This window comes from Cygnus olor, chromosome 1 (genome assembly GCF_009769625.2).
Source record: "Cygnus olor isolate bCygOlo1 chromosome 1, bCygOlo1.pri.v2, whole genome shotgun sequence".
Lineage (NCBI taxonomy): Eukaryota > Metazoa > Chordata > Aves > Anseriformes > Anatidae > Cygnus > Cygnus olor.
Genome location: NC_049169.1, coordinates 186,687,008 through 186,700,546, shown reverse-complemented (window position 1 = coordinate 186,700,546; position 13,539 = coordinate 186,687,008). Strand labels below are relative to the sequence as shown.

General features: G+C 45.1%; 1 protein-coding gene across 7 annotated transcripts in view; it reads right to left on the bottom strand.

Annotated features, from left to right (window-relative positions):
• Positions 1-13,539, bottom strand: part of KATNAL1 (katanin catalytic subunit A1 like 1) — a 39,953-nt gene that overhangs the window by 14,543 nt on the left and 11,871 nt on the right. For 3 of the 7 annotated variants that reach the window (XM_040543886.1, XM_040543888.1, XM_040543891.1), the window contains 4 exons: positions 9,929-10,089; positions 7,756-7,924; positions 853-980; positions 243-348 (listed from right to left, as the gene is read on the bottom strand). In XM_040543886.1, coding sequence (XP_040399820.1) covers positions 243-348; positions 853-980; positions 7,756-7,924; positions 9,929-10,089 — 564 coding nt within the window. Of the gene's footprint in view, positions 1-242; positions 349-852; positions 981-7,755; positions 7,925-9,928; positions 10,090-10,752; positions 12,326-12,359; positions 13,034-13,539 lie in introns of those variants that run through there. The other 4 variants (XM_040543889.1, XM_040543890.1, XM_040543892.1 and 1 more) reach the window with 4 other exon arrangements.

Genomic DNA, 13,539 nt, shown 5'->3' with positions numbered 1-13,539 from the left:
AACATCAAGAAGCAATCACAGAGTAAACACTAGAGAATTATTTAGTGTAAAATCCGCATCCATTTCCAGCTGTTTATTTCAGCACATTTTACTTGAATCGTTACGAGAGGATTTCACGAACAAATTCCTGAACTTTCCTGTTTGGCATTTTAGCCATCTACTGCAGCCATCCACACATGCTAAAACAGCAGACGTATGTAACTACGGCTTGCCATTTACTCAGACACCAAATAAATCCCCACCTTCCAAGGTCTTCTGATCCCTTTGAAGAAATCAGGCATCCACATCGGAAGAACGACAGCTTCTCTTAATAATTTCTTGGCTTCTTCCAAATCTGCTATGTCATCCCTGTGCAAGGAGAAACTTTTATGAGATTCCCGTACAGCAATATTCCTCCTGCTTTTACGTAAGGACAAACAAAAGCTTTTCACTCGGTGCCATCCCTTTTTAGCAGGCCAGTGTATGCCTCGTGAGAGCACTCCTATAATCCCACGACCTAAAACTAAATCCGTTTGTGAAAGGTAGGGAAAAAATGATTTTCGACTCAAGTTACTCTGAGCTGCTTAATTAAAAATTGTTTTGGATAATGTGAGCACCAAAGCAGTATCTTTAGAGATCTCTGGAGTATGCCTTTGTTTCGGCAGCACTTGCAAGAGAAGCGCTGCACCGCAATACCAGTTAGCAGCAAAAGCCTGACTGTAATCAAATTAATAAACTGTTAAAACCAAAAGATCTTGCTTTGCTCAATTGTATAAGATTGTGATGGCTCCCTGTTTTAAAGGCTTAAGAGAAGAATAATTCCTCCCCTCTTCCATGCTGGCAAAACCACTTCGATTGAGAAAATCCTCATACCAGTGAATGCTCGGATTCCTTGACACAATATCCCTTTCAAGAGCTTCAACCAAGTCTTTGTCGTAACCCGCTCCATCAAATTTTGGAATTTCCCCATCACCAACACCTTCCTGGGGTATTTTCTTTCCCTAGAAGTGAAAGTCACACAGGCTCGTAAGGACATTTTTCTTTGCACATATCCTTTACCATTAAAACATTGCAATAATGTCTGCTTTAGCCTCCGCTCGAGCCACATGGAGATATGAAGCTTTAATGCAACTATCACAGCACCACGATGGGCAGCAAAACCAACATTTTCACACCCTGCACGCCACGAAGAGTCCCCAAACACCTGTGGTTGCTGCCACCACAGCTGCACAATGCTTTCTCCAGGGATGCAGCTCACGGTGACAAACCCATGCCAAACCTCATTACCTGTCACAGTGGGTGGGTTGGTTGGTTAAATTAGTGAACCTGATTCTCTTACCAGTGCTAAACCACTCTTTAGATGACTGACACACTCCTTGGACGGCCGAATGCACGAATGCAACTCGTGTAAGAACGGAGACGGTGCTGGAACTTTGTGCTGCACTGCAACCTGGCTGAAGATCAGACCATTTGAAGCCTGTTTGGAAGATGCTACCCCTGCTGCACCCCCTGCCCGAGCTCAGCCAGGGGCACCCCACCACGACAGAAGAACACAAAGCTCTTACACCCGCTGTCTTTGACGAAGGAAAACCGAGAAGGGTCTCTCCCAGTGTTTAAATAAAGCCTTCTTGCCCAGCAATTTCTCCTGCAAGCTATCCATTTTCCCTTCTCTCATTCACAAGCAAGCTCCGTAAAGAGTTAAAAGCTTGCAAAAAGGTCATATTTATTTAAGGACAGCACTGAAAGCCCTAAGCAAGCTCCCCAATCATCCAGACGTCTTTAAGTCCAGTCATTTCTGCAGCAAGCTGCAACCCATTCAGAGGCCAAGCCCAGCCTTGCCTCTGCCCCCAGCAGCCCCCACTTTCTGGTTTAATGCCTCCACAACGCCGGCGAGCTGACGGGGTCGAAGCAATATTTTCGCTTTGAAGCATCACAGCTCGTGCTCCTCCTTCTCTTGGGCCTCTGACGACAGAAAGCACTTCGACGGCAGCGTTGGGCCGTGCCCGAAAAGCAGCTGCGCTGTTTTACCCAAGGGGGCCGAGCAAGGAGCTGCTTTAGGGCTCTCTAACTCAGCCTCTAAATGCCATCAGCGAGCAAGTTAAAGAATCCCAGCTGGCGGCACAAGAGCGGCCTCAGCGAAGGCCTGAGAGGCAGCTGGAGAGAACACAAATAAACTCACAGTGGAGAAAGGACAAAGGTAGCGACTGCACCCCTCCTGCCTGCCGTTTGCCCACAAGGCCGGTGAGGGAGCAGTTTATCTCTCCCCTGTTTTTATTTCTTCCTTCCAAGCGAACGCGGTGTTGTTCAGTGCTCCCAGCTCAGGGTTTCTGCAATGGAAATCAAGCTGAGGGTTGTGGTTAGACAAAAAGGTGCTGTCAAAAACGTAACGGCCTGGCGTAGAAAGGAAAGGGAGAGAAAAAGCCCTGTGGAGTTCGGAAGGTTTCAGAAGAGAGAAAATGGAATCCAAATGTAACTATAGAAAAAAATCACAGTAAAGCAAAAGGTATTTGCTGTCTCTTTGTTAAAATTTCTCTCATATCCGTCTATAAGGAACTGATTTTCCTAGTGGAAGAATTTCCCTGTGCCTCTCAAAACGCATCGGCTGTGTTGCTTTTTCAGGGTGAAACTGAGCAAGGGCAGCTCAGAAGGCAGGGCGAGCTGCTCAGCTGCTGCGCCTGGTGGAAGAGGCTGGAGCAGCTCGAACCCATGGCCCTGAGGCAGGGCTGCCTGCTGGAGAACAGGAGGGAAAGAAAAAGGGATAAACAAATAAATCAGCCCAGGTGATGGTGGGCTCTTAGTGTGATATAGCTGAAAGAAGGCCCAGCCCTGGCCCAGGGACTCTTCTCCTGCCTCCTGGGGGACAGCAAGAGGGGACGCCACCGGGAGACGCACTGTCAGCGTCATGCTGCTGCCATTTTGGTGAAATTCAGCGTCTGGGGGGTTTAGTCCTGGTGAGATTTAAAGAATTTACAGTCACGTGTGTAATAAGATTATTAGGGTTGGTCCCAAATTGGCCCAATATTCAATCCTCTGTCAACAGGTGAGTGGAGACCTGAAAGAAAGGAAAGCGTGTTGCCTGGGCGCAGGCAGCAGGACTGAGTGACATGTTCTCGTAGTAAGCACGATTTCCCCAGCCATATCCTCGTCTCTTTCCCAGCTTTAAGTAAGGCTGCAGTGATGGCTTCTCTCCAGGGATGCCTGTCCGCAGACAGAGGCGTACAGGACTGCAAGAGACCGCTCCCACCCAGCCCCCTGGCAATCGCATCACCCAAACCTTCTCCTCAGACAAGTCCTGACCTCAACGCAGTCAGAAATCCACCAGGAAGGGGTATCAGACCCCCTCACTGGAATAAATACCTTATTTCCGAACTGAACCTCTCTGCTCTTGCACTAGGTTTGTGCATTGCTTGCAGCAGCCGTCTCTTTGCTGTGTCCACCACCCTGCTGTGCTCGCAGCACACCTGTGCTCTGCCCTCATTTACCAACCCCTTTTCTCTCCCCTCTTGCAACACGAGCACATCTTTGTGGAGCACGGCTGCTGAAATGCACACAGAACAGCCCCACCAGTGCCTCACCAGTGTCACCTGTAACAGCATCAGTATCTCTCCTCTCATCCAGCTGGGCTGAGGATTTCACTCTCACTCCCATCACACTGCTGCCTTGCAGTCAACCTCCAGCAGATCATTCACGTAGGATAACCGTGGGGCTGCGATGACCAGAACGGGGTACGAAGACACCTTTTCTTCCTGCAGGCTCTTCCCACCACACAGAAGCAGCAACAACTGCCAGATGCCCTCCACACCCTGTGCTGCCAAAGCTGAAGGTGGCACCTCACTCGGGCAGCCCGCCCTTCCCATCACCACCAGGGAAAAGGTGACGTGCCAAAGTTGGACATGATGATTTCTGCTGATACATCCCAGCCTGTCTTCTCCACAGCTGCTGAGCTCCCCTCTTCCAGAAGAAATTGTCCTTACTGTCTCTGAGGGCATGGCCTGCCACTCCGCACCGCTGACCACCGTCCCATTTCCACAACATCCAACTCCTTTTGGCTCATCCTCCTCAACCGGTGATGGTGCTTCCCAGCTCAGTGACATCAGCAAATTTAATCAGCACTTTTGTGCCGAGGTCATTAACTTAAAGGTAAAATAAGAGTCCTGGTCTTGAGGAAATCCATAGGTGATTTGCCAGTTGACTGATATTTTTGGTTTAAACTCCCCTTGCTGCCTAATTCCTCCCCAACTCTTCTTCTCCACCATACGCTCTCTAGATTAACTAATTAATTCCCATGTGGCACCCAGGTAGATGAATTTCTTTCTCTAAGACATTAACTCAAACTCTGTTTGAGTTCTTTCTTTCACAGGAAGTGCTAGTAAAGGCAATACCTGTGCTCAAGCTATTCAATTTCCCTCCATTCTGCATTTGTTCCACAACTTTGCGTACTGTTTAGATAAAATTAACAACTCCAGTTGTCTGGATCGCTTTTCCTCGTCCCGTCTAAATACAGGCATGGTCAACACAGCTCACCATTCCCCTGAGACAAGAGCAGACCCAGGAAGTTTGACTGGAAATCCCTGCTCCCAACCCTGCCATATCGCCTACCAGTTCTTTCAGCGTTCTGGGATGGAGATTAAAAAGCCTTCCAGTCCCAGCTCATGGAGGTCTGTACTTCCACCTACGTGCAACTACCTCATCTCACGTCTTCTTTTCCATAATCTGCCTTGCCTATATGCTTCTGATGTTGCATGCTGGAATAATCAAGCAAAAAACCTCTTTTATGGTATTTTAAAATCACATCTTGATCAATTTTAATATTCACTTCCCTGACAGAGCAGCACAGCCCTTCGCTATTTCATATCCTTTGCAGCAACCATCCTTGCCCACTGAGGATCAAAAATAATCTAAAGACCACTCCTAAAAGCATTCAGGTATGGTATTATGCAATTTCTAAAAGACAGACAAGGTAACATTCGTGCCACCTCTTTAAGCTGAACTATCGAACAGAAGCTACGATTCTTGGAAATGATGCAGCAGAAGGTACCTTGAGAACCAGCCTAACAATTTCCCATGGAAATAAGAAGAAAGCACCACTTGAAAGCAGTTATTTTACAAAAAGGGATGTGTAAATGTAAGGGTTTAGTGGATAAACACCATCCGTGTGGGTTTCGGTTCGAAATTATTTTACAGAGCACTCTAAAAGGCCATTTTACAGGCATAGTCAGGTTAAAGCTCCTAATAGCAGGATGGATACAGCCAGAATGAAAAGATGATATGGCCTGGGAAGGAGAAACAGTGATAAAAGGCTTCACACACATAGGCAAGATACTCTTAAAATATACATGCTATAGCTGCTTGAAAAATATTAGAAATAAATATGCATATTGCATGGTAATATAGCCAGGAAAGGGTACAACCTATTGTGCTGCAGCAAACATCTTAGGAAATGCTTTAACTGTTGTTTTTAACTGAACATAAAGTGTTAATGAACTTTTTGATTCAACATTCAGGGTGACCTCATTGCAGCTTTTCAATACTTAATATTATAAAAAAGATGGAGAGCAACTTTTGGCTCAGACAGACAATGACAGGACAAGGAGGAAAGGCTTTAAACTCTAAGAGGGGAGAATCAGATTAGAGGTTAGGAGGAGATTCTTTCCTCAGAGGGTGCTGAGGCCCTGGCACAGGTTGCCCAGAGAAGCTGTGGATGCCCCATCCCTGGAGGTGCTCAAGGCCAGGCTGGATGGGGCTTTGGGCAACCTGGTCTGGTGGAGGTGTCCCTGCCCATGGCAGGGGGTTGGAACTGGGTGGGTTTTATGGTCCCTTCCAACCCAAGCTGTTCTACGATTCTACGAACATACTAGGCCACAGATGGAAGTTTCTCTTAGCTTTACTCCAGAATGAAAGCCTACAACACTTGCAAACTAAGATAGGATAAAGCTGAAAGGGAAGTTAAAACTATTTTCATGCCTGTGTATAAAACATAGGAAGTTGCTTTAACTTCTTTCACTTCCCTTGCCTGGCTATTTACTATTTCATTCAAAATTTTCTTCAAAGGAAAACCATGGGTTCCTTACATAAATCACCAAACAACACAGGAGAAGTTGTAACCTGGTGTGACTTTTGCAAATATACCTCAGACAAAGAAAGTAAAATGACCACCAGGTAGCTAGAAAAATGCAAAAAGAACACATTTTTTGAGTAGACATTAGTAGCTATTTTCCTTCTGCCACCTAGTGACCGATTTATTCAGATGAGGGTAGCATTTAAAACGTACCAGGTTAAACAGACCTTCATGACTTCCTCTGTCTGACAGCAGCAGTGTCACTAATCGTGTTATTCCCAGAGATAAGTATTGTACAAGTCATGTTGGTGTGGGCTCCTTATAGTAAACCCTGGTAATACTCTTCCCAGGAAAGCTTCTAGAGCCCAGTTCACCCTCGTTAGAGCCGAGGCTCTGAAGGCTGCCTCACACGAACACAGCTGGTGAACCTGTCACAACCAACGCCTCCAAGTCCCTGTGTAGCTGGCATAACTGTAAACAAGTTCGCAGATCCTTACAAGCTTTTCGGAGCTTGTAGGACATACCCTTGTTATTTTAAATCTTACTGATCCAGAGGCGAGAGATTTCTAAAATGATTACACTTTAACCGTGCAGTCACTCGGTGGCACTGCTGAAGATGTGCCTGGCCCCACCTGCTAGCAGTAACAAGGGCTGATATTACTCAATGCTTTTCCTGAATATCAGAAAAGCAATTCATGATGGAAAGAGTGCATCTTCTGAGTTTTTCCTGCACTGAGACACAACCTGTAATAGAAGGGCCACAAAGAGACTAACCGAAGTCATCTGGAGGGAAACTGGACTAAATATTTTCTTATTTGTCTGCCTAGATCCATACAACGCTGACTGTGTGCCCCGTAGGAAGGGGCTTCTTGTATCGCTGTCTGTCAGGAAGGGAAAGCCACTACAGCACACTCTGGACTTGAATCACGTATACCACAGATTCCTCGTGTTCCCAGCACTGACTCCACAGCTGAATTTAAAAATGCAAGCGTCTCAGAAAGCAGTTTGCGCACGCAGGCATTTTTCTCAGCCACAAAACAGTCCTTCCTATATATCAGTTGATTTGACATCATTATTTGACAGTGAGTCACTGTTTCTGCTTTTCTATCACTTCAGCACTGCTTCTTTGTCATGGGCCCACAGAGGAAAGAATCCCCAACTTACTCCAATTCACTGAATTGTTATTTTTTTTCTTAAAAAAAAAAAAAAAAAAAAAGACAAAGCCTTTCCAAGAAGCATCTTCCTAAACACCATAATAATAACAAAAGCTTTTTCATAAACAAAAGAAAATTAAAGTTGCTCAGGGTTTGCTTTCATTGGATCTCCTTCACACCAATTTCAAATACGTAATTTCAGACAATTTGGCACACATTTGCATACCACCACATCACTTACAAAACCCTACTAGGCTTCCATGCACACCCAATTTTACTTTGGCATGGCAGCAGCGACAGCACTGTGGAACTCTTTTTGTAATGACTGAAGTCTAGAGAAGGGCTCTGGTCTCACTTCTGTACTTTTTATGTGGAAATCTTTACACAAGACATGAATTGGACCCCTTTTTTTAAAAAAGGGGGGAGAAGGGACTTTACCCTGACAGATTAGAGTCAGGATTATTGTGGTTTCTTTTTCTTATTTAAAATTTGTATTTAATAAGTGGAAGTATGAATGCTTCCTTAGCCACCTGTGCGTGGCAGCTCCTTCCCCCCACGTCTTACCTTGTCATCCCTCCCTCTAGCCCTTGGCTCCCTGTCGCGGCTGCCTGCGGACTTGTCGCTCCTCGAGGCCGGGTGCGCTCTGCCCGCGGGCCCCCGGGGCTGCAGTCCTGGGGAGTCCTTCCTCAAGGGCTTTGCTTCTCGGTTGGGACGTTTTATCTGAGGCGGGGCCCTAACGATCAAAAAAAAAAAAATCAAAACAAAAAACACAACAAAAACATGCTAGAAACAGAGCAAAGAGAGCAGTGTTAAGGAGGAAGGATTCTAGTAGTTCGTTAATGGCGTTTAGTGAATTATCATCAGAGCTGACAAGCCCCTGCGTCTTAGCTCTTGATATCTGAAAATCCTGCAACCTATTTCTAGTTTTGTCTAACACTCAAAGACAGAAAAATGGCAAAACACAGTTTCAACAGTGGGGAAAAAAAAGAAAATTATTAATATTATTATCAGCCAAAACTATTGTACAAATCTTACAACAAACCTGTACGCTTGCAACAAGAGAGGAAACAACTTGGTAAAAGAGATAGAATTACAGTTTCCTCTGACTCTAAATCACAAGAATATACCAGGCTATATTCATATGCACAAGTCCTACACAGCCAGGAGACACTGCTAGCAAAAAAAAATAAATACTGGCTAATAACTCTGACAGGCCCCAAAACAGAAAGAGAGAATTAAAAAAAAAAAAAAAATCCTCCTACCTCCAACTTAATTCCCCTGAAAATGTCAAAACGTAGTAATTGCCCAGACAGCAAAAGCAAGCAGAGCCAAACTGCAAGCACCTATACTTGCGTGCATCACCCACGATATCAAAGGGAACTCAGCAGTGGCATGAGGAGGCAGAATTTGTTTTTATGACGAGGTGTCACAGTCATTTTGCTCTAGGGATAAAACTTGAACCAGAAAACTGAAATACGTGGCCAGAAATGTCACCCAACTTTAATTAGTGTTCCCTCCTGAATCTTCTACTTCGTCTTGCTCTGAGTAACTCAAAATTTGCTAACTGCAAAAAACATTTTCGTGGAACATGACTTAAAAGGGGTACGTATGGATACGCAGTCTTGCATAAAACTGCTGCATTTTGCTTTGTATACATTTTCATCAAGCTTAACAGCACACAAGAGTGGCTAGTTTTCCTTACTTATTTGCACAAAATTTAAATTTCAGCTTAAAAATGCAGACGAACTATTGGGCCCTTACCTCTACAACAGATATGAGAAGGAATACATCTTGTACTTCCCATGGCATTACCACAAAATTCTGATAATCATTTCTACCACTCACTAAAGGAATCAAAGTTAATATTAATTTTACATTTACATTTTTTATTTTTTTTTTAAAGTGAAGAACAGCTTGTTTGATAATCATACAGCACATGAATTTACACATAAACTTGGCATTTCTTTCTGCTAACCCAGATCTTTCACTTTCCTTTTTTTCCTTTGAATATACGAGTACACAAACATCAAAATTCTTCGTTATTAAAATACTAGAAGAATGTTGGCATATTAACCTTTATTCTTGTATTTAAATTAGATTTGTTTTGGTTTATTTCTTCCAACAACCTGTGTCAAGTTCTATTAGGGTAAAAACAGGAATTTCACAAAACACACATGCAATTTATTTTAAGAAAACTATTAGTTAGCTGAAGTTACTTTTAGAGTGGTTACAAAAGGAAAACCAGCATGTATAGCAGAACATGGTTAGCTAACCAAACTAACCAGCTGATTAAATAAAGGTGATATTATCTCTAACTAGGGAGCAGTTTCTAACCACTCTGTCCTTCCAGCTCCTTCAGTTCCAGCTCCTTACAGAGCCCTCAGCCATAAACAAATTCAACTGCTTAAATAAATTGAAGTGGAAAAGTTTTCTCTCTCCATATGACAAAGGCAACTGTCACCAAAAGCTCATTGAGCTCTCCAGCAGATTCTAGCTCCAGGACTTAGTCCCTCCCACCAGAATAAAAGCCTGACTTTCTTTAGAACTCCAGTAACAAATCTGACTGTAATTTATTTACATTTTTTCCCCAACGGATTATATTTAAGCTTTATTAGAAGTGACTAGGGTATAAATGAAATGTGATTTTCGTGTTACAAATACAATCAGAATGAAAAAAGAACTTGAAATTAAGGCAAACCAGTTTTATTCCATCCACCCTGCCTGAGCCTCTCATTACCTGTGTTCAGCTGGAACAGGAGGGGGCCAAACAGCGGGGTCTCTGTAAGGCTCATCTTGACAGGATACGGGGATATCTGCAGGTCTGTCCATTTTAAAGCTCTCTAAAGTGTTGACAATGCTCTTAACTTGCTCGTATTCTTCAACTAATTCTTGTCGGACCTTCAGAAATAGATAATTTAAAAATAGTTACAATTCCCACTTCTTTCTTAAACCACAGAAAGCAGTTCAAAACACGCACTGCCCTCAAAAGCTGAACACTTCCACTCACCAACCCCAGCCCTACCAGGCTGACAACACCATCAAAAATGGAATCTGCTGGGTTCATCTTCCTGCTTGTGAGCGTCACGACCAGACTTGGAGATGTGACTTTTAATGCAGGGACCACCGCTCCGTAACATGTTACTGCCCAGATTTACACGTGCATGTTGACACATATGCACACACACACATGGTTTTGTAGCGTAAGGGCCCCACTGGCAGATCTTTAACATTTGGCATAAAAGAAGCACAATCTCTAAGGTCCTAGTTATAAAACTGAGTCTGTAAAATAACAATGCTATAAAATTAACTGTGATGTGCACAGAACTACCATGCAATCAAAGCACAAGACCATTCTTTTTTTGGATTAGAAAGATTAGAAGACAAAAACGGGATCACTAATGCCCTATAGCATCAATTCAAATGATAAGTAAAGCACGCGAGGCAAGAACGAGAGGAAATTATGTCTCAAAGAAATCTGGTTGCAGAATTCTGCAGCTGAATTACATACTTGACTTTTCCATCGCCACTTAGAACTACCGCAGTAACTTCAAAATTACTTACTCAATATTGGTTCACTTCAAGTTTTCTGTCCATAAAGCCTGGGAAAAATAAAATCTGAAGGTATTCCACAAGCTTTAAGTGATACGGCTTGTTACAAGACGAAGTTTTCTATGTTAAGGTCACCAGTTCTTAGCACACAACAGCAGCCAAAAAAAAAGGCACCGTGCACCCTTGCTCAGAAACACAAGCTCTCGGTGCATTAGTTTAAGATGTACTTGAATTCACCTAAGTGCACTTGTACAGCATTTTACCCATCTTCTACCTATCGTTCAGTGATGCTTTCCATCCTGTGGGATCAACCTCTGCGCTTACTTCATTTCCACCTGCTCAAGGGTCGTAACATCCAGATGTCACCTCTTCACCGAAGGGCTGGTGCGCAGCTAAAACCAATCCCTGCCTCGCTGTGTGTGCCTGGAGATCAGAATTGGCATGCCACAGCTAGGATTACCTTAGGGCAACGTGAATCTTACCCGTACCAGGCTGGCAGCTGGAACTACAGAGACATCTCGGACCTTTCTATCCTCTGGAAAGGCACACAGTCCCTAAAAGCTCTTGAGGAGACACATTACAGCAAGGGTTATTTGCAGGCTGCCACCAGGCACACAACTGAGCAAGGCCACAACTAGCATACCCTGCAGGGCTGAACCTAAAGCCAGGAGCAGAAGTCAACCTGTGAGACAGCCAAGGAAAGACACAGACACCCAGCTGTGCTCATGTCGTGCGTCCACATGATGAAGAGCTGGGACAAACACTGCCTGGGAATGCTACACCGAGGCTTTGCTCCGTGGCAAACAGAGGAAGGCAATCGAGGACAACATCAACAGATGTCAACGATGTTGCCCAAAATCCAGACAATCTTTGCTGTGCATATCCTGAGCAGATTCCAAGAGGAGAGGAGAAAGGAGGTCTGCACGGCCAGCCTGCCTCCTGAGGCAGCAAATCAGGAAACTACTACTGAGCAGCATCACGCTTCATGAACTTTGTTCCTGGTGGTGGTTACTGATGAAATGATGTGGCCACTAACCTGAGATCTTCTCCATGCGTGCTTAGAAAGGAACCACAATGGGCAAGTGCAGGCAGCTGTGTCTCGTCAGCGCATGTCCAGAAGCATGCCTGATTTTCACCTGCTTATCCCATTTCTCCCTCACACTCTTGGGACTATCAGAACGGCACCCTTCCTCACCCACCCCACTCTCCCTATTTAAAAGGGCAGCAGTGGCCCTCCACTTTTGCTGGGAAAGCTTCAAGACACAAAGTGCTGTCTCACGTAACCATTTGTTGGTGTATAAAAGAATGAACAGAGCGCATTCAGAAACAAGCACACATCACCTCCTCCTGGAAGTTACCGTTCTCCTAAAATACTACCAGGTACCTCCTGTGGTGATGTCTCATTCTGCTCTGTAATATTTTCCAGGAACTTCCCCCCACAAAGAATAAATTAGGACATTTTAGCAGTACAAAGAAATTCTTTTCTAGACTAAAATTTAAGCCCTGTTCAAGAAGAAGAATATATATGACTATCCTCAGCCAAATACCAGCAAGGACAGAGGCAAAAATGAAGGGTTAACCCTTGAGGTCCTGCCCAGTTCTTGCGACACCACATTTACTTCACCAGGATTTCTCCCTGCGTCTGTACCAAAGGTACCCGAGGGCATGGCAGAGCAGCCTTCTCGCTCATTCCCGATGGGATATCTGCGTCGTTCCAAAGCTGCAGGACACCCTGCTCAGGCAGGGTTGTTCCACCGACAGTCAATGCTCGACGTGCCCTGCTACCCTGCTTTACTCCCTCTGCTTTCTCCTCACACAACCAGCACGCAGCCCCCGGAGCAAGAACTTGCTGCTGGGTTACAAACGTGATTGATTACTACCTCGGTTCCCTCCAACTGCCTGACACGCATCCCTCCTGTCCAAAAATAAATCCAGCCAAACAGCTGCAGCGAGGTGCAGAGGTACAGATGCTGCAGCAGCCCTCCAGGGCACCGCTCCAGGAGACAGCCGCCGCCTCCTCTGGTGCTCCAGGAACACCGACGGGATTCCTCCTAGCAGCCTTCCAACACGTGCAGAAAAAGTTGGTGGAAAAGTAGTGGGAAACAACTTGCCACCACTGAGGACCGGTGCACCGGAGCAGGAAGGAGGGTGGTATCTGAAAATGCAGAGAAGGTGAGCTTTTGATGCCTTGGAAGCTGAAAATTTAACAGCTGGCCGTTTGTTATCGAGACCTGAGCAGCCCTAACTCTGAATTACACAGCCCCTGTCACTGACTTGGTACCTGGCAAGGCAACTAAAAACCCTCAACGTACTCAAACAACGTGACCACAAAGGAAAAACAGTTGACAAATTCCCAGAGGCCTTAAAGAGACCGAGTCAGATGAAACAGGTGCAGAGAGAGCTTCTTGCAGCTGGCAAACGAACAGCCCAGACCCCAGGCGAGAAGGGCCGGGCTGTAGTTACGGAGGTGACTGAGCGCAGCCTCTGAGCGATGAGCACGACTCTGCAGCAGCCTCAGAAAGCTGCAAACAGGGAAATCACTGGGCTGGGCTCACCCAGTCTCTTTGCCCCTTCCCTCCGGTGTAAGGGCTCCCAGACAGCTTCAGCTCAGGTTCTAGAGAACCCCCCAAAAATTTAGGTTATTCATGTTAAAGTAATTTTGAGAGAAAGCACAAGCTTAACAGCTCACCACCGCCAAACAGGAAGGTCTCGCTCTCCTTACTTCTTCTACCTAACCACACTCTACTGGAACTCTTCTGGATTCAATTCTGTAAGAAAACTACCCTAGAAGGGTAATAA